This window comes from Capsella rubella, unplaced genomic scaffold, assembly GCF_000375325.1.
Source record: "Capsella rubella cultivar Monte Gargano unplaced genomic scaffold, Caprub1_0 scaffold_3, whole genome shotgun sequence".
Lineage (NCBI taxonomy): Eukaryota > Viridiplantae > Streptophyta > Magnoliopsida > Brassicales > Brassicaceae > Capsella > Capsella rubella.
Window position 1 is genome coordinate 5234845 of NW_006238921.1, and position 18736 is coordinate 5253580.

The following is an 18736-nucleotide window of genomic DNA, read 5'->3' on the forward strand; positions in this document are numbered from 1 at the left end:
GGGAAAGGGGAGCAATACATTATGGGCGGTTGCCGTGAGCGTTAAAGAGGCGTTAGGTGCGGCATATGAGATGAGATGAGAGTGTTGGGTGGTGGTGGTGGTGGATGTGTCAGGTCAGTTGAAGTGTCGTCTTTTTCCATGAAACTTCTCGAGGAGGAGACTAGAGACCTCCTCATTGGCTTTCACGTGTCTTTGTTTTTGACATTTTACGGTGACGCCGTCAACTCCTTTTTTTTATAACTCTTTCTCTTCCTCTTTTTTAACTAAAAAAAATGATGTAATTAAATTTAGCCTTTTTCGTACTTGTTATCGCCGCCCTTCACGTTCCTTCCTATCGTTTCACATTCGCTTTTTTTGTTACTTTAGACATACAACAACAACAACAAAAAAAAGTAACAGTTTGATTTACAATTTGATTGCCGACATAAGAAAATCACTATTCACTGAAAATTGAACGATAGAACAACAAAAATGGTTTTTAGATTTTATGAAGTAATTGATAAAATTTCGTAGAATCTGATTTTCCAGAAAATATATTTTTGGCAAAATCATGACTGGCAAACTTTTAAAATTTTTAGAACAAAAAGCCAAAATCTATAATTTTGGTACAGTTTTTTTTTCTATAATTGTTTTTCATCGTTTATAATTATTGCTTATCTTTTAGCGTTAATAACTTTTTCCTCCCTAAAAGTTATTCTGGAACTGAAATTTTATATCAGCTATCTTTGGTAACCTTGTCTTAGTTAGTTACCGGGCTCAAATGAGAGGCCTGACCAAAATGATTCGAAAGAAACCCACACTCCCACAGTATATATATCTGGGAAATTATTTTAGATATTATCTTTCTAATTAATTTGAAACGGATTCGTAATTATTATTATCAAGAGCACGGATTCGTAGTTATTATCCATTAGTGGTATACCATGCATTCCTTTAATGCGTAAATCACTACAAAAAAAAAGTATATATTATAAGACAATAATTGAAAAAGCTATAGACATTACAATATACAATACTTTGACCTATTTTACAAAACAAGGATACATAAGCAGTAAGGAAAATTATCCTACGAGAGAGAATATATTATAATTACATAATGCAACAAAGCAAGGAGAATCGACAAGCCTCTTCCAGTGCCACCGTCACCACGTCAGCATACTCCACCGTGGTTACACGAGCGAGGATCCTTTTGTCCCTCTTGAGAACCAATCCTTTTGGCAAGCTAACAACGAACGACCTTAACAAAGACAAAACGCCGCTGCTTAGCGTTTTCTGCGGCAGAACTGAACTCTACTCGTTCCCTGTGTCACAATCTGAGGCAGCAGCAAGAGTTCAAGAAAACGTTAGCCACTTCATCGGAAACTACATCTCTGTCTTTGTCATCTTCTTCTTACTCTCTTTGTATAAGCAGACGACACCATTTTTGGTGCTGTTAGCGAGTTTTCCCGTTACGGATTATCTCGACAGCTTGATTATTAAAAAAGGACTTGATCAAGCTTACCCCTTCGCTCGTCGTTTGCTCTTCTTCATCTCCAAATTAGGTTATTGAACATGTATATCATACTAGTTGTGGACACACACATGCAAGAGAAAACAAGTCTTGACGATCGTTGTTGTAACTTGTAAGTGTTGTTTTGCAGGAATAGCGGCTCTTCTTTTGCGTAAGCAAGTTGTTATTGCTTTTTTCTTGTCTCTTTCTGCTGCCTACGTAGGTAAAACCTTTGTAACCTATTTCGATGTCTCTCTTATGTACATTTGTATGCTTGGCAACTGAAATGTTTGTTTGGTGTATATGTCTGTAGCAATGTTGTTGCACGGGGCGTTAAGGAAGTTGCGTGAGTGAGACTTGGAATTCTCTAAACTACTTTTGGGTTTTCTCGATTCGGACGAACTTTAGTAATATTAACATTGTATAGTATGCTAGCTAAAGATATTTAGTAGTTTTTCTAATAAACTTATCCATTTAAGTTTTTTTAAAAGGATAAGCAAACCACTAAACAAGAAAGGTTTCAAATAAAAATAAATATTCCAATACTGTAAAGAGTCTTGGAGATAATACATTTAGTAACAATACAAACAGAAAATATGCCTAACCTTTTGACAGATAATACACAACTATGAATAAAATTCCTCTTGAAAACTCGGGAAAAGGAAAATTACAAAAGAAAATATGTAAATAGAAAACGAAGGAAAGAAACAAAAAATAAATTAAAATGAAAACTATAAAAATACATTTTTTAAACAAATTATGCACAGAAATACCAAAATCAATGCATCAAAGATTTTTTTTTTAAAAAAAGCACAAGCCAATGTAACTATATATGTAGGTTGTCTCAAGGTGGGAGATTAAAGATCATGAGATGATTGGCCTAGCCATCTGCAGAGAGAAAAACAAACGAACTCTTTTTGAAGCTTTAAAAATTCAAGAATTGTTCCATGTATCAACATTTTCATCAATCGAACAAACCTTGAGAGTAAGAATCTGCCGAGTGGGCTAACATTTGTGTTGGAACTGAACTCCTTGTTAGTTTGTTTCCTTTTGATCACTGCATCGTCCGGTGTGGTCTTGGCAAAAACACGGACCGCCATGTCGTGCAAATCTTTCATCGAAGCTTCTTTTGAACTGTAACGGATTTATGATTTTTCTCAGATTAAGTATGTTCACAATCAGATGACCAAACCATGTGTTTTTTCAATGTGTTGTTTAAAGTTCATGTACCTTCCCAAAAGTTCAATCAGCTTGGCAACAAAAGCTTCACAAGAACCAGGTTTTTCACGTTCCATTCTCTCAAAGGATCTCAACACTGTACGTCCAATAGATTCTTCTGGATCGTCACCAAGAGCCTACACCATGCACCAGAAGACATGATCATTTCACTACTCGCAACTCAATTTTATTTGCAAGTGAAAAATATTAGATTGTTATTTTACAGTAGCATTACCTCTTGTAGGGATGGTACGAGCAATACTGACAATGATGCAGGCAATGATTCCCATTTGGAGTCATCTTCTTCATCACTCACTTGTTCTGACCTAGGACGTGCTTTTTGTTTACTTGACTTGTCGCCAGATTGTCTGCATAAATTGTAGCTTCTTGTTAGAAATAAGCATGCTACAGTTTCTGACCATGAAATGCTAAGATCTAGATTCACCTTGAATAATCGGAATCATCTGCAATTTTTTCCCTTCTTCGGTTAACCTTCTCATCATTATTGTTCATCCCCATTCCAAGTCTTTCTCTAGCATTTGCCCTTCTAAAGCCTGCATCAAGTGCTGCCTTTGCCTGAACACAGAATTGAATTCAAGTGTAAGATTCAGATGATAACTCGAAATGAGCAGAAGATATCTAAAGCAATGTAAATATATATGCAAGAAAAAAGGTGATGGATAGTACAATTTAGGGAGGCAACCCTTCAAGATAATACAAAGATTGAAAAGGATAAACAAACCTCTGCGAGATTTGCGATGCTATCTTCTGAGGCACTGGAAGTTCTCTCTTGAATCCCTAGTCTAGATTTTGGGGTTCGGGGTGATCCAGAGTCATCGTACGGTCCACGAACAACAACAGTTCCACTTGCTGAAGCATCATCAAAAGGTGTATACCTGGCGCTAGACTACAAAGTAGAAATGGAAACATTCATAAGACTCAAAGGCCAAAGCTTATTCAATTTCTGTAGATGATGTTAGAAGGAGCCGGGAATTTCATACCATAGAGCTTTGTTCACGGAATATTGAAGATGATTGAGAACTTCTTGGGGTCCTTATGACAACAGTTCCCGAACCACTGAGCGATGAATCGTCCTGAATTTACAAGGACAAGGTACAAACATATTTTACCATATCCTCATTCTTAAGAATAAATACATATACAAAAATAGTAATCCGGCCGTCAAAATGATTACCCAAGTAACATGAAACATACATAGCATGACATACTTTTTAGAATATAATTTTAGTGCAACAGTAACATCAAGAAATCGTGTCAAATGAGACAGGCTGCATTTGGCACACAGCAAAGGATCTTACTTCTTCGTGGACGCCATCTTCATGGTCATTCCGAGAAGGATGTCTTTTGACAAAACCTCCTTCAGAGGCTTCAGAAGTTGTACTACCAGTCGCAGATGGCCACTGATGACCACTAGCTCTCGTTGTTCTTTGAGACATATGATTAGAAGAACCTTCATGGCGCCTCTCTCTCGCTTGAGGAGGTTTTAAAGCACGAACTGTTCCAACACTCTGTGACCCCCCAACGCTAAAGTCCCATCCAGCATTTTTAACAGTATGCCCCTGAAAACTGTAGCTACGAGTTAAATAGAAATTTTAATCAAGCAATAGAAGAAACCCCAAGCCCAGATATTCATCCAACCTAGATCCAGGAGTGCCTTGGTTTCTTTCGTCTCTAGCCAGCCTAACAGTACCAGATGATTCAGCTGGCGTTTTGGGACCATTCCTTGGTGTCTCTTCATCCTCTTTTACTTGGTACTTTTGCCGCTCTCTTTAAAGAGGAAAAAAGGACAGAATAACAATCGTGCTTATTCTGGATTTTCTTTTCGCATATAAAAGATCAAAACAAACATACGGGAAAACCATCTAAATGTTACTATTTACATACAATCAAATAAGGAAAGTCAAACAATAACAGAAATCCCATGCCAAATCTGTTGAAGAGAAAAAGCATCAAACCTTATCCTCTCAAGAAGTTTCGGACTTTTCCTAGCATTCTTAATAAATCTGTGTTTAATAAGCTCTTTAGCACTTGGTCTCTGAAAGTATAAGACTTGAATAAGAGATCTTAAAATCCCATGCTGCGGGTAAATAAAGCAAAGATTCCAAGGATTGCATTATAAGTACCTCAGCAGGGACCTTCTTCAAGCATAATGAAACAAACTCTTTGACTGTACGGGAAAAATGCTCATCTAACTGCACAGAAAAGAAAGAACGTTAAACAGTAAAGGCAGCTTCACAATTAAGAAATGGCAGTGATAGAATTCTGCTGAGACAAAGCACACAAATCAGCTGCATAACTTTATCATGCTTAAAATGAAAAAATGTGAAACCTGAGGCGGATTTTCCCGAGGAATGATAAAAAGCACTCTCATAGGATGAAGGTCAGCTAAGGGAGGTTCTCCCTTTGCCATCTCAATAACAGTTATTCCAAGCGACCAAATATCTGCCTAAAAAGACAACAATCCCAGCAACAGAAACAGAATTGCAAAAAAAAAATATTAGATTTGCTGAAACATAAGACATGGCAAGCTAGAAGAGGTGAAGATCAGCATAGAGACGAGATACCTTCTCATTATACCCTTCTGAGTTTTGAATCACTTCTGGTGCCATCCAAAATGGGGTTCCTACAAAAGTCTGTTATTCTTTAACAAATCAGCTAACACAACCCAAGTGAACCCAGATGAATGAGAGAAAATTGTAAACCATCAGCAGATAATTATAGTGTTATCCAAATTGATAAGAGAAGCTTTTTTATGGCCATCTTTCAGAAGATCGCATCTAACATATAAACTACCCCATAACTGAAAAATGCACAGGATTCTACTAAGCAGCCTGCTACTAAGTAAGGTTGTAGATGGGAAATTGGAACTGAGGCTGCAGATAGGCTGTATAATAATAATGCACTAGTGCATTAGACTATTCAAGTGTATCCTAATCTGTGCGCACAATGCAAGCAGCAAAATCTAAACAAGGAGACCAGAAACTTCATTACTAACCATCCTCATGTATTATGAGATAAAAGATACTTTGCACAGCAGAAAGTGAAATAATAACAAGAATCAAAATCGACAGTGATCACTGGCATAGTAGAGTAAGCACCTTCCTTCTTGATATTGTCCGCGTTAGCTGAGCAGACACACCAAAGTCCGCCACCTTGTAAAGCGAAAAGGTTGTTGAGGATGAAGCTCATGCAACTAATACTCAAAATAGAAGATATTGGAGATTTTACTGTTACAGTAAAAGAAACGAAAAAAACCTTAACATCGCCATTCTCGGTCAACAAAATATTAGCAGCTGCGAAGAAATGAAGAAAGAGATTTCATGAACCAAGCAGTCAAAACACATTTCATCACATAAAGCACAGTAATTATATTAACACACACAAAACCTTTAATGTCTCTGTGGATCTTTCCCTCATTATGCAGATATTCAACAGCATGAAGCAGATCACGTGTGATACAAGCGATAGATGTTTCATCCAATGGATTACCAGATTGAAGCTGCACAAGATATATCACTTTTGGGAATTATAAGTTGCATCAGAGAGTATATAAGTACATGACACGATCTCCACTGTGCATCACCACACAGATAGTTATACTTCCAAATTCTTTAAGTTATGACTACAAAAGTAGTGAGTTGACATACAAGATCAGCAACTGAGCCACCAGCCATATATTCCATGATGATCCACAACTTGGTCTGATGAAGATAAGAACCATAGTATTCAGTAATATACGGGCAACGACATTGTGATAAGACTGAAATTTCCTGGGGTCAACAAAAAAAGAATGAGCGCGACAACCACTACACACAAATATCAAGCACAGAGGTTGACGTCAATTTAGAGATACCTTCTGAATATCTTCGATTTCATCTTCTCTGACAGATTTCAAGTAAAAAAGTTAGTAAGAAAATTACTGAGCATGATGGTATTCTCAACCAAGCTCACTATAACTAACAGATGAAATTATTCGTCTAGTGAAAGCTAAGGAAAGATTATTGTCCTTAGTCTCTGAGAATTATGAACAAAACATTCATGGAATTAAAAAAAAAGTATTCTACCCAAAATCTTAAGAAGAGAAGTGCATATATGACGAGAAAGAACTAAAATGGAAATGTACTCACGATTCTTCCAGGTCGATTACTTTAATGGCAACTTCTTTATTGAGGTCCTTATCAAACCTGATAAGCAACAGCACCAGCTCAGCATAAAAATAAGATAGACCTCTTATATCAGTAATGACAGATACTTACGCTTTATAGACATCACCAAAAGATCCTCTTCCAATCAACTCAATCTGACTAAATCTGGCTCCAGCTGCCTCTTGTAAACCCGCAACATCTTCCATCTCCACATACAAGAAAAAACACTCTCCCTCCCACTGCAGACACTATTTTGATAAAATAAAATAAATATCCAATTTCAGAGCAGATTATAACACTTTTCACCGTTCCCTCACTCCATTTCTCTCTACAACTAAACTCCCTCCAAAGAAGAGTCAGCCCTGCAACCCTTACTCAATAATAACACGAACTTCTCAAAGTACAAGCAAAACTCAAACTTGAATTAAACCCGATTATAATTGCAACGCGACAAGTCCCTTTTACTCAAAGCAAAAGAAAAGAAAAAGAGAATGCAAAATTGTTATATATCGATGGCCTACAAAAACAGCAAAAAATCTGGCTGTTTGGTGGATTCGAGTAAGTGACAGCTGACCAATAAAAATTTGCAAGTAGACGAAAATATTCGTCACTCTAAGATAGTGAATAGCAATCAACAAACACGCAAATTGAAAGAAACGTCACTGGTCTCTAGTTTGTCCTCGTTCGATCAATCAGACTAACGAAAATACAAATTTCTCTAAAAAGTTGAGGATCGATCCAAGTTACCTGGTAATTCCACAAAATAAGACGAATGGGTTACTACAGATCTCTTTGTTGCTCTTTACTTTCGATTGCTATAAGCATTTTCCGAGAAATCAAACACACTCTCTCTCTCGAGCACCAAGAGATCGAGAGGAACTGTTGGGCAGATGAAGTTTCCTTCCTCGATTTTATGATGATTGATTGATTGTTCAATTCTTTTCATTTTGGTTTTTCCTTCCAACTTTCAAATTATGGAACCCGTTCCTCAAGGTCCAGCTAAAAGAACTATCTAACCCAAGTTAAAAGCCCAATTATTCTAAAGCTGATTTAACGGCCCACGTATAATTGAGAGTCCTTTTATCGAAGTCGGAACAAGCTAACTAACACATGGGATGGGACGTAGACAGATCAACATGGTTTTGGCCGATCACATTCCTTTCCATCGATCTACTTGCATTACACTAACATTTTAGGAAAAATATATCAAACATTTTTTTAAACGTTCGAGTTTCTCTTTTTAAAAAAACCATTGCTCCTTGAACCTTTTTTTACTGCCAACTCGAATGATATTAAACTTATCGAACGGTACGAAAATCCTACTTAAAGGACATATTAAAAAAAAAAACTCATGAAATGGTAGTAAAGGGATAATAAGAAACCTTCTCATATAGAAAAAAATATCGTGTATCATAAATCATAATGTGGCAAAGCTTGCACCAACTTATAAAAAATGTTGTACAGAATCTCACTATACCGGTGTAGGATTGTTTCCTATCGGACACTATTAATATATGGTAACTTGTCACAAGATGCTACTAATTTGAATTAGTGGGATGCTCAGTGGTAACAAAATAACCTTTGGTCCATGTCCTCTTCTATTGTTCGACAAATTCAAGAATCAATATACGTATATGAAAAGGGTGGATCCCACAAAAGAGAAATTGTAGGAAAAGAACAGAGCCGGTCAATGCGGGGGGAGCTAAATAAGACTCTCCGTCAGGGTTTCAGACTGATGCAACCAGACCATCTCTCTCTCTCTCTCTCTCTCTCTCTCTCTCTCTCTCTCTCTCTCTCTCTCTCTCTCTCTCTCTCTCTCTGCTACTACTGCTTTATTCGCATAGTAAGTTTCAATCACCAACACTTCTCTCTCACGCGCCATCCTTTTGGTGGTATTCTTCATGCGCTTTGGTTTCTTCTTCCTTTGTGTTTCTTAGTTAGTATGCGTAGTCTGCCTAACACGCGCTTGTGGTCAAAACCAGACTTGGCTGGGTCATTCTCTCATTTGTTCATGACAGAGCAACTCGAGTCTTACACACTACACGTGCGCACGTGACCCCTAAATCTCTTCTTCCTATATATTCTCTTTGTCGTCCCCCCTCCCTTAATCTGCGTGCGTGTCACACCTAAGTTTATGTGAATCTTGGTCCAAACCCAAATCCCATGTTTGACGACAACAACTTAATAGTAGTAAACCTTTTTTCTTTTGTTTAATTTTTGGAGAGACAATAAACTTTTACAGTTTTGATGGTTTCAATCCATTATATCACTATAGTTATTATATATGGAAAATAATGTTCTACTGATTAATTATGGTCACTGTAATTGCATCTTTAATCATAACTACAACAGTTTATCCACTCCAAAACCTTATGATTATTTCTCTTTCGTAAAAGCAATACTAATAAAATATCAATGGTTGATCATTGGATTCATTTCAGAAAGAAAGAAAAAATATGTGAATTAAAAATATTTTTGTAGGAATTTTTTACGTATCTTTGACTTCCTTGGCCTAAGAGATTAACCTTGTGTTCAATTGGTCACGTTATCTTATAGTTAATCATTTAATATTTATTGTTAACTATACCAAACCCCAAGAAATTCGTATCCTGTTCACAACAAGACTGTAAGATTTATTTTTACCAACAAAATAAAATAACACATTATTGGGTCGACAAACAGTAAATGTTGGTTTTGCAATCAGATAATTTAGTCTAAGTTATAAACAAAAAAATAAAAGAAAAATAAAAGAAAAATAGAACATAAAAGAGTCCATGAGAAGCTTGAGTAAGGAAGGCAGCAAAGAAAAACTAGAAGGCCAAAAGCAAGAGGAGAAATATCTATATACATCTACACATTTATATAGATGGTGGGCTCAGAACATCATCATCATCATCATCATCAACATCATCACCAAAACCATCAGCAGCAGCAACAAAGGAGCAAAGAAGCTTTAGGGATGGTGGCTCTCCACGAGGCCCTAAGAACCGTTTGTCTCAACACCGACTGGACTTACTCTGTCTTCTGGTCCATCCGTCCCCGTCCGTACGTCTCTCTCCCCTTCTCTCTTTTTTCTCTTTCTACATCTATGTCTTTCTCTCTCTAGCTCCCCTCAACCCTATGTCAATTTTTTTGTTCTTCAGGAGAGTTCGAGGCGGTGGAAACGGCTGCAAAGTTGGCGACGACAATGGAAGCTTGTAAGTTACACTTTCTTCCATAAAGAAAAAATATACAGTTTACCCATATATTTAAGACTTAACCTACTATATATAGTTTAGTCTTTATACATAACATGATTAAAGAAAAAGTCAAACATTTTCGCCTATCGTTTATCGTATTGTAGTCACCGGAAACTTTCCTCGGAAAGAAACTATATAGACAACTATATATACTTAGTACTCTCTAGCTCTAGGCCTGAAAAAACAATTTCCAAAAAATGTTGCATGAACATCGTGGACATGATCATGATCACGTAGCTATTTATGCGATGCGAGTATGCGACTATATCTACCTTTCTTATAAGCTATCTATTTTTTTCTTTCTTTTTTTTTTGTTTGTTTAAAACAAGTTAGGAATCATGATCTGGTGGAGAAGAACATATAAGTCATCATCAACTTTGTATGATCTTGTCTAAATAACCAATAGTATCCTTTTTCAAGAAACAGGAATGGAAATTATTGATTTATGATGAGTAGATTTACAACATATACACTATATAAATTGACATATTGATATGTGGGGCTACAGGATGTTGATGTGGGAAGATGGATACTGCAGAGGAAGAGGAGGAACAGAAGGTTGCTATGGAGACATGGAAGGAGAAGATCCTGTTCGTAAATCTTTCAGCAAGATGTCAATCCAGTTATATAATTATGGCGAAGGGTGGGTACTTGGTAGGTCCTTAATTACTTTTTATTATCATTTTCGTCTGCATGAAACCATACAACTCCTCACCTTATCTTACGCAAATTTAGCCGAAAATAGAAACTATTTATCTTCCTTTTTTTTTTCTGGGGTTTGCAACATATTTCTGGTCAACAGGTTAATGGGGAAGGTTGCTTCTGACAAATGCCATAAATGGGTTTTCAAAGAACAAACTGAATCTGAATCTAATGCCTCTAGTTACTGGCAAAGCTCATTTGATGCTGTAAGTTTGTTTACAGAATCAATGAAACATTTATATGTACTTTGAAAAATCTGTAACCCAACTGAGATATCTCTCTTTAAAACTGCAGATTCCTTCAGAGTGGAATGATCAGTTCGAATCTGGGATTCAGGTAAAATGAAAACCCTAATTATATATGAGAGTTTCTTGACTTTCTTGTTTGTCAAATCAACTTAGTAGTCTATTCTTATTGCACCTACAGACCATAGCTGTTATTCAAGCTGGACATGGCCTTTTACAACTCGGTTCTTGTAAGATTGTAAGTATTTTTTACATTCAGAAATTTAGGTTTCTCACTTGGGATCTTTCGGTTGTGTTCTCTAAACGTACGGGACGGTAATACTCAGATACCTGAAGATCTGCACTTTGTTCTTCGGATGAGGCACACGTTTGAATCACTTGGCTACCAATCCGGATTTTACCTCTCTCAGCTCTTCTCCTCAAACCGAACCACGTCTTCTTCAAACACATCGCTCATGGGCTCAAACCACCCTATACTTCCCCCACAGACTCAACCCTTGCAACCCTCTCTTCCTCACTACAACTGGAGTGGTACGAGCCAACGACCGATGATGGCTCAAACCTCTTTGCCTAACTACCAACCTCACATGCCTTTTCCAGTAATGCCACACTCAAACAAAGAACAAGACCCCGACGTGAAATGGCCCACGGGACTATCGTTCTTCAATGCTTTGACTAACAATGTCAACGCTAAGCTGCTGTTTGATTCAGAGGGTTTAGGTGAGAAAACAGACCACCAGAGCCAGAGCCAGGAACAGAGCAACTCAGAGAGTCAAGCGAACCCGAGCGAGTTCTTGAGCCTTGATAGTCACCACCGAAACATGAGTTTCTTGGAGTGATGGTCTTCGTGTCTCACCCTCGTAAGAACTTAATTAGTTTGTTTCTATTTCGCGTCACTTGTTTGTTGTTTGGCTCGTTTCTCATCACTTGTGTTAAACATAGTTAATCTACTCTCTTTTTTTCCAAATCCATTACCATTTTTCTTTCCTGAAAACGTTTATGTTTAATCCCTTTCTTTACAGCATAAGTTTTGTTCTATGAATCACTTATAACAATTTCAAATCATCCAAGTTTTTTTTTGTTTGTTGAAAATATATATTTTATAATGACATTCACCGTAAACTATAATCGCAAATTGTATTTTAAATTTAACAATATAGATCTGTTTGTTCTCATAATTCAATAGACTAGTTGAAGATGCTAAGAAAAAAAATAAAATATATATATATATAGGAGTAGATTTCATTTCCTCATAGCATTATTTAAGATAATTTATTAGTTTTGTTTACACTCGGTGACGAATATTTAGGTACACAATCGCCAAAAATAACAGAAGTCAATATAGTTCTTTACTAGCATTGAACAACCAAATAAACCAATATCCCTCTCTGTTTCATAACCACGTCACCATGGTCGCATTACTACACAAGTCTCACTCAAGCTCCATCAAATGCATGGCACTCTCTACAAGCAAAAATCGCCGCCATTAGTATTCTTCTCCACAGCTTCATCACTCTACTCCCTCTTCTCTCTTCAGTCTTCTTCCTCACCCTCGGCACCTTCTTCTTCCGCCCACCGACCCTTATCCCTCCACTCATTTTCACCGGCACCGGAGTTATATATTGCCACCGCTGCGATGAATACGACCTGTACAGAGACGCTGTCACCATCTCCGTCGCTTTCCTACTTGTTGAATTCACGGTTTTGCCACATCTACTATTCAGAGGTTTTGTATCCAACGTCTTGTTGTGAGTAATGGGATGACTCATGTTGTTGTTGCAACTCATGCTCGTTCTCGGAGAATGAGAAGTTGAGTTGCTACTACTACCAAAACTACTCCTACTGTTCGTACTGTTGCTCCGGGAGGTGAATGCGCTGGTCGCACTCGTACTCGAGATTGACCGCTTTGTATACATACTGCTCGCCGCAGGGAAAGAGTGTGGCAAGAGACGCCCGTTAAAGAAGAGGTGATCGGCGGGAGAATTCTCATTGAACGAGTCTTGCGACGGAGAAGATGGAGTCAACGATCCGAACTCAAACTCCGGTGACGGCTCGTCAGCGTCTGTGGTTTTCCGATGATTCACCATTTTTTGATGTGTTTGATTTATGCTGGTCGTATACTTGTTTAAATAGAGAGGACACGTGGCGAAATATCTATGGAAGTGGCGAGAATCATATGAAGGAGGGAGAAAAAAAAGACTTGCTAGCTCAGTGTTTGAATACACGTGGCAGAGTGAAATGATGGTGTTTTGTAATGATCTTGTCTAATTGTGTCGATGGTCGACCGAATTACGGATTAATAAATCTTCTAAGTTATCACCGCATTTTTATTTAAAATCTTGAGCTTATCTTGTTGCATTGTAAATTCATGTCGTACAAACTATTTCTAAATTTTAAAATTTCAGTGCTATATGTAAGCTCACATGTTTTACGCAGGGGACACAAGTCTCCCAAAGATACGCTTTGGGTTAAAGCAAACATATTTAAAATATACAACCTGATAAGTTTTTTATTAGTCAATTACCAAAAAGATGGAAAGATTCTCTGTTGGTAATCTAACAATAATTAAAGAGACTAAAAATAATGTAATATCCGATAGTATTAAAGACACATATCAACAAATGTAAAAGACAAAGAACTCGCACTATGGCTTTTGTCTCCCATTGGCCATTTTTAAGTGTCTCTTTACACTTTAGGAGCCATACCCTAAGGAAACACCTATCATCTTTAATCTCAGTGCTAATCATATTTTATGTATCTCTTTAGTTGGAATTAGCTCATAAAACACCTTAATGCCTTTACTTAACATTTGGAAAAGCCCATCATCGTTTTGGGCTTAAATCGGCCCGTTTATAACCAGTTTGTAATTAAAATAAAAAAAGAGAGAGAGAGAAGGCAGAGAGAGTCATAGGTGGCGCGAAGACGTCAGACAAAAGCCGCAAAGGAAGCGGCGGTGGAAGCTGACATGCAACATTGGCGTTCGTGTCATTTTCTTCTTCTTCTCCATTCCTCTCTCTCTCTCGAGATTCAAGATAAAAAAAAAAATCTCGTATGCAATTTCGTCTGTTCTTCATTATACTTTACATTTATATATATAATTTGCCTCTTCGTCTCTGAGCCATGACCGGTAAAGAAATTCTCCACAAGATGAAGGAATCCGTCAAGGTATCGTTATTTCTTCTCTCCCATGTTACTTGCACAATCGCTTGCGATTCGTTGTCTCAGAGAATTTGGTAGAACGTAGCTATGGGAATCCATATGAAGCTGGTCCTTTTAGATTCAGATATACTACTTGTGGGAATCTTAAGATACCTCAAATTAATTTGGTCTATTGTCTATCGAATGCTGTAACGTTGGCTCTTGATTCTGTGTGTTGTAATTTGAAACTGCGGCTCTGTGAATGTAGGAGAAAGTTGGGCTTGGTGCATCTGCAGATTCAGGGAAAGGGAAGAGCAAGATGTCGAAGCAGATCACACATGGTTTTCATTTGGTGAAAGGGAAAGCTTTTCACCAGATGGAGGATTACGTTGTTGCCAAATTCAAGGAAGTTGATGACAATGAGCTTGGTTTGTTTGCTATCTTCGATGGCCATCTTAGCCACGAGATTCCTGATTACTTGTGTTCTCATTTGTTTGAGAACATCTTGAAAGAGGTAATGGAGTTTATCCATGGAACTCTTTTTTAAACTTGAGAATATGATGAACTTGATGTTGTTCTTGTGTTTTTTTTTTTTTTTTAATTGGGAAGCCTAATTTCTGGCACGAGCCCGAGATAGCGATAAAGAAAGCTTATTATATCACGGATACGACAATTCTAGACAAGGCAGCTGATTTGGGGAAAGGTGGTTCTACTGCTGTGACTGCTATATTGATCAATTGCCAGAAGCTGGTGGTTGCTAATGTTGGAGACTCGAGAGCTGTTATTTGCAAAGATGGTGTTGCAAAGCCCCTCTCAGTTGATCATGAACCCAGTATGGAGAAGGAAGAAATTGAGAACAGAGGCGGATTCGTTTCCAACTTTCCTGGTATCTAATTCAGTTACATTTATGCAAATATGCTCTTATCTTGTTGTTGCACATGCTTGAGTTCTGATTTGTATTGAACCTATTCAGGGGATGTTCCTCGAGTTGATGGTCAACTAGCTGTGGCAAGGGCGTTTGGTGATAAGAGTTTAAAGATGCATTTGAGTTCGGAACCGTATGTTACGGTGGAGTTAATTGACGATGATGCAGAGTTTCTTATCCTAGCAAGTGATGGACTGTGGAAGGTTTTGATCTACCGTTATCTATTTTCGACAACTTAGTTGTATGGTCGCTGATTATTTAAAATCTCATAGGTTATGTCAAACCAAGAAGCTGTTGACTCGATTAAGGGGATAAAAGATGCCAAGTCTGCAGCAAAGCACCTCGCAGAGGAGGCTGTTGCTAGGAAAAGCTCAGATGATATCTCCGTCGTTGTCGTGAAATTTCAGTGACATCTTTCGGTTAGTTGAATCTGTTATTATAAGCCTTTTTAATTTGCATTACGCATATACAGGGTCAAGTTAAGACTTTGAGAGTAAAAAAAACATTGCATATATAAACATACACGAAACACGATCACTAAACATTATTAGACGCATGAGTAAGCCAAGGACTTTTAGATTTGCGGATAGAAATCCATTACAGGACACCATAGAGGCAACCAAAGGTTTATAGTTATATATGAGTGTAGGATTCAATACCATGACTCGCTCTTCTTGACATGGTTGATGCCATTATTTGGATAACAAGAGTGTAGATAGAGCATATGTAGATGACAGAAGAGAGGGAGCGGGAAGGTTTATCTGATTTGTGGTCGCTTGAATGATGAGTTGGTCATAGGAAGTTTCATCTCTACCCTGTTTTTTTCTTGAGTCTGGATCAGTTGACCACTAAACCCTCTCCGGCCTGACCCTTCTCCATAAATGTCCCCAGAAATCTTCCTCCTCCTCTCATTGTGTCCAGCTAAGCGCCTCCTGCAACTTCTTTTAGCTTCATCAAACTCTGGTAGCTCATGAAACCTGCTCAAAATCCCAAAACCATCAAATTGAAAACAAACCTCTTCTTGATCATTTGTATAAAGTAATATTGAAGGGAAGAATGATACCTGCTGCATTGTTGGCAAAAGCGTTGCCTGACGCCTGTAACAGTTGCAGCAGATGCCTTTGCATGAACTTCACAGACTCTGTGTCTGCGGTAATACTGCTTGGCCTCAGTCAAATTAGCAGTGCACCTATCGACTTGGCACAGTCGAGATGGAACACGGTCGGTGCTAGGACCTCTAACTCTCTCCATCATTCTCTTCTTTTGGTCTTCTTCTCCCCCATCTTCTGCTTCTCCATCCATGCCATTCTCCATTTCTTCTTCATCAAGGTTGGAGACTGTAGCCTTGGATTTCAAGTAACCTCGTCTTTGTGTTCTCTGACCCTCCATTTTCTGGTATAGCTTGAAGTTGTAGCCTTGAGAAGATGGGGGTAAAGTTCTGGTTAGGACTATGTAATGTTGAGGGATGGGCTTGTGGTTAATGTTTTTTGAAGTGTTTAAAAAGGGGAAGAAAAGTCGGGAGATGGACCACTGTGTCCTTGTATGCTTCTCTGGTGGAATAAGTACACGATTACGTGATGTGCTTGCTCCCCCAAAAAAGAAAATAAAATAAAATAGAGTAAAGGGTTTTAGATTGGAATTACAAGAAGTGAAAAATTTCTTATAATTATTTCATAGGCCTTTTGTGGTTTTTGGTTTCTTCTGATACACTTAATAGTTGGTACAAGATTGGAGCTGTATATTGTACTTCCGCTTTTACTATTTGACGTTTAATTCGAATTTCTTATTCAAACTGGGGACCTTGATTTTAACATCGATGTCCTTCTTGGTAATTAAGGTGATCCTTATTGACCAGTGCAACTGTAGACATATAGTACAATGAAGAAGAGAGCTGGAAAATCATAATTTACGCATGGTCTTCTCATCTAACTTTATAATATATCTCTAGAAACGGACAAAGGTCCTTTGTGGATGTAGACTATTGGATTCCTCTTCCTGCAACCCTAGGTGGGTCATCTATTGTTGGACCCATCTGGACTATAGGCATTTAAGGTTAGGATTAGAGGTAAAATGGTTATGTTCAGTTTAAACATCTCCTTGTCTTTTTTATGTAACTACATGCTGGTTTGTGTCTGGTTTAAACTTGCCCTTGTCTGTTATATTTGATGTTGGCAGCATGAATATCGTTTGTTCTGGACCATAAGCATATGAACGCGTTTAGTTGTTGCTTTTCCACTTTTTTCTCTTTTTCTTTCGGGTGTTGGGCGTTTTATCAGTATTACCTGCAAAGATTCTATTTTGTGGGAGTGCAAAATCAGAGATTAAAAGATGGAAAGTAAACAGTGAGGTCACTTTAGCTATAAGGGGTCAATGTAAATGTCACTTGGAATAGTTCTTGACAGAGAGCTTTGATGTTTTAAGGTTTAAAGTTTAGGTGCTCGAAAGAGATCTTCTTCACATAATAGTAACCATAAAAGTAAAAATATCCTTCACTTATTAACCTTGCTTTGTTTTTGCTTTGATAGGTAAAGAGACGTGTGCAGTTTCCATTCACCCAAGTGCTACGGGTCACTGAAACTAGTAAAGAGTCTTTAAGTTTGGACCAGCTAAAGAGTTATCACAAGTTTGGGGGTTTCCTCTGTAAGATGCAATCATCACCACTTCTATTTTACTCTACTTCCCTTCTTCTTTTCAAACTGTGTAATTTTTACTTAGTTTTCTTCTTTCTGGGAATAAATATCAAACAGTGAAAGCTTTCTTTGCTGCTCTTTTGAATTTCTTTTTTTGTAACTTTTTTTATTATTATACATTACAGCAGTGTATGAGAAAGAGGAATAGTTTGAATTAGTGGGTAGTGAAAGAGACATGACATAAAAGGTTTCACATGCCAAACTGTACTCATGTCTTAAGTCTATGACATGAGCTTTTGGGGTTGTTTTTACAACAACAGCATAAATGTAGTCCCTTTTCTCACATCTCCCTTCGAGTTTTCCACTTATTTTCTAATTAAATTGTTTTTAGCACCCTAAAAGTAAAAGAATATGCTATAGTTTAAGGATTTGATTTTGCTTTCTGCTTTGTGTGAGCAAGAAGTGATACTTTTGAAAATGGTGTAAAGAACACAAAGTGACCAAACCGTAGAATATGATAAGTTAATGCTCGTCTCCGTCTGCTCGGTGCCAACTTCAAGTTTTGGCCCTACGAAAGAAACATATTCTAAACGCGAACTTAACAGAACAAAAAGCAAGATTAAAGAGATGCTATTGTATAATCCAGGAAGTGGAGAATATATATATCTAGTCATACTTCCTTCTCAGCCATGGCGAACTTTTACATTTTGTCACTTAACGTAAGAAAACAAAACGCACGTAGCTATCCTTAAAGCCACTACTAACACCAAATATCAGAGATGCCTCCCAGGGGCGGATCTAGAAAATTTGTTCAATGGGGGCAAAAATATAGTAAAAAAACTATCAAACACTAAATTATAAAAGACATAAAATTGTCATGTAAAAACTTTAAAACATCTTACAAAACCAGTCAGACGCTCATTTAACAATTGAAACTTTTTTACCACATTTTCATTTGTGACATATTCAAATAAGTAAAAACAA

General features: G+C 37.5%; 6 protein-coding genes and 1 long non-coding RNA gene across 10 annotated transcripts; 3 read left to right on the forward strand and 4 right to left on the reverse strand.

The window, feature by feature from the left end:
* Positions 1 to 949: 949 nt before the first annotated feature.
* On the reverse strand, positions 950 to 1486 carry LOC111831632. Its single transcript, XR_002834733.1, has 2 exons — positions 1395 to 1486; positions 950 to 1313 (listed from the first exon to the last, which is right to left on the reverse strand). It is a non-coding gene; the product is annotated as an uncharacterized LOC111831632 (long non-coding RNA).
* On the forward strand, positions 1082 to 2176 carry LOC111831631 (PRA1 family protein H-like). Of its 2 annotated transcripts, XM_023786593.1 has the most exons (3): positions 1082 to 1541; positions 1641 to 1712; positions 1803 to 2176. In XM_023786593.1, the coding sequence occupies exons 1-3, from the start codon at positions 1097 to 1099 to the stop codon at positions 1841 to 1843; spliced, it is 558 nt and encodes a 185-aa protein (XP_023642361.1). In that variant the 5' UTR covers positions 1082 to 1096; the 3' UTR covers positions 1844 to 2176. The 2 variants fall into 2 exon arrangements, with proteins under 2 accessions (XP_023642361.1, XP_023642360.1); XM_023786592.1 differs by lacking the exon at positions 1803 to 2176 and having other exon boundaries at positions 1641 to 1793.
* Positions 2008 to 7782, reverse strand: LOC17891574 (serine/threonine-protein kinase 25). 3 transcript variants are annotated; one of them, XM_006300070.2, is made up of 21 exons: positions 7621 to 7782; positions 6985 to 7112; positions 6856 to 6912; positions 6582 to 6609; positions 6376 to 6498; positions 6116 to 6227; positions 5984 to 6021; positions 5827 to 5880; positions 5293 to 5361; positions 5058 to 5174; positions 4852 to 4920; positions 4684 to 4763; positions 4367 to 4495; positions 4027 to 4294; positions 3709 to 3801; positions 3450 to 3614; positions 3153 to 3283; positions 2943 to 3075; positions 2720 to 2844; positions 2468 to 2623; positions 2008 to 2377 (listed from the first exon to the last, which is right to left on the reverse strand). In XM_006300070.2, exons 2-21 carry the CDS (start codon positions 7077 to 7079, stop codon positions 2347 to 2349), a joined length of 2073 nt encoding a protein of 690 aa, XP_006300132.1. In that variant the 5' UTR covers positions 7080 to 7112; positions 7621 to 7782; the 3' UTR covers positions 2008 to 2346. The 3 variants fall into 3 exon arrangements, with proteins under 3 accessions (XP_006300132.1, XP_023642358.1, XP_023642359.1); XM_023786590.1 differs by having other exon boundaries at positions 6985 to 7121; XM_023786591.1 differs by lacking the exon at positions 7621 to 7782 and having other exon boundaries at positions 6582 to 6604; positions 6985 to 7005.
* A 1791-nt stretch (positions 7783 to 9573) lies between these two features.
* LOC17893436 (protein RICE SALT SENSITIVE 3) lies at positions 9574 to 12028 on the forward strand. Its single transcript, XM_006299810.2, has 7 exons — positions 9574 to 9918; positions 10017 to 10070; positions 10621 to 10755; positions 10915 to 11020; positions 11109 to 11150; positions 11241 to 11297; positions 11386 to 12028. Exons 1-7 carry the CDS (start codon positions 9740 to 9742, stop codon positions 11896 to 11898), a joined length of 1086 nt encoding a protein of 361 aa, XP_006299872.1. The 5' UTR covers positions 9574 to 9739; the 3' UTR covers positions 11899 to 12028.
* A 295-nt stretch (positions 12029 to 12323) lies between these two features.
* LOC17890677 lies at positions 12324 to 13359 on the reverse strand. The gene has a single exon (XM_006299124.2). It carries the CDS (start codon positions 13144 to 13146, stop codon positions 12496 to 12498), a length of 651 nt encoding a protein of 216 aa, XP_006299186.1. The 5' UTR covers positions 13147 to 13359; the 3' UTR covers positions 12324 to 12495.
* Positions 13360 to 13983: 624 nt separating this feature from the next.
* Positions 13984 to 17969, forward strand: LOC17891498 (probable protein phosphatase 2C 39). Its single transcript, XM_006298196.2, has 6 exons — positions 13984 to 14224; positions 14466 to 14711; positions 14807 to 15083; positions 15171 to 15325; positions 15395 to 15541; positions 17648 to 17969. Exons 1-5 carry the CDS (start codon positions 14180 to 14182, stop codon positions 15530 to 15532), a joined length of 861 nt encoding a protein of 286 aa, XP_006298258.1. The 5' UTR covers positions 13984 to 14179; the 3' UTR covers positions 15533 to 15541; positions 17648 to 17969.
* LOC17893709 (squamosa promoter-binding-like protein 5) lies at positions 15559 to 17629 on the reverse strand. The gene is made up of 2 exons (XM_006298491.2): positions 16186 to 17629; positions 15559 to 16099 (listed from the first exon to the last, which is right to left on the reverse strand). The coding sequence occupies exons 1-2, from the start codon at positions 16509 to 16511 to the stop codon at positions 15880 to 15882; spliced, it is 546 nt and encodes a 181-aa protein (XP_006298553.2). The 5' UTR covers positions 16512 to 17629; the 3' UTR covers positions 15559 to 15879.
* Positions 17970 to 18736: the final 767 nt, after the last annotated feature.

Bases quoted from the DNA above. Each gene is read 5' to 3' on its own strand.
- LOC111831631 (XM_023786592.1), top strand. From the start codon at position 1,097: ATGCAACAAAGCAAGGAGAATCGACAAGCCTCTTCCAGTGCCACCGTC. The intron at 1,542-1,640 runs GTTATTGAACAT...GTTGTTTTGCAG, and splicing joins CTTCTTCATCTCCAAATTAG to GAATAGCGGCTCTTCTTTTG.
- LOC17891574 (XM_006300070.2), bottom strand. From the start codon at position 7,079: ATGGAAGATGTTGCGGGTTTACAAGAGGCAGCTGGAGCCAGATTTAGT. The intron at 5,881-5,983 runs GTTTTTTTCGTT...TCGCTTTACAAG, and splicing joins CCGAGAATGGCGATGTTAAG to GTGGCGGACTTTGGTGTGTC. The intron at 2,845-2,942 runs GTAATGCTACTG...TGCATGGTGTAG, and splicing joins TCGTACCATCCCTACAAGAG to GCTCTTGGTGACGATCCAGA.
- LOC17893436 (XM_006299810.2), top strand. From the start codon at position 9,740: ATGGTGGGCTCAGAACATCATCATCATCATCATCATCAACATCATCAC. The intron at 10,071-10,620 runs GTAAGTTACACT...GTGGGGCTACAG, and splicing joins GGCGACGACAATGGAAGCTT to GATGTTGATGTGGGAAGATG. The intron at 10,756-10,914 runs GTGGGTACTTGG...TCTGGTCAACAG, and splicing joins TTATATAATTATGGCGAAGG to GTTAATGGGGAAGGTTGCTT.
- LOC17890677 (XM_006299124.2), bottom strand. From the start codon at position 13,146: ATGGTGAATCATCGGAAAACCACAGACGCTGACGAGCCGTCACCGGAG.
- LOC17891498 (XM_006298196.2), top strand. From the start codon at position 14,180: ATGACCGGTAAAGAAATTCTCCACAAGATGAAGGAATCCGTCAAG. The intron at 14,225-14,465 runs GTATCGTTATTT...CTGTGAATGTAG, and splicing joins AGATGAAGGAATCCGTCAAG to GAGAAAGTTGGGCTTGGTGC. The intron at 15,326-15,394 runs GTTTTGATCTAC...AAAATCTCATAG, and splicing joins CAAGTGATGGACTGTGGAAG to GTTATGTCAAACCAAGAAGC.
- LOC17893709 (XM_006298491.2), bottom strand. From the start codon at position 16,511: ATGGAGGGTCAGAGAACACAAAGACGAGGTTACTTGAAATCCAAGGCT. The intron at 16,100-16,185 runs GTATCATTCTTC...GATTTTGAGCAG, and splicing joins TTTTGCCAACAATGCAGCAG to GTTTCATGAGCTACCAGAGT.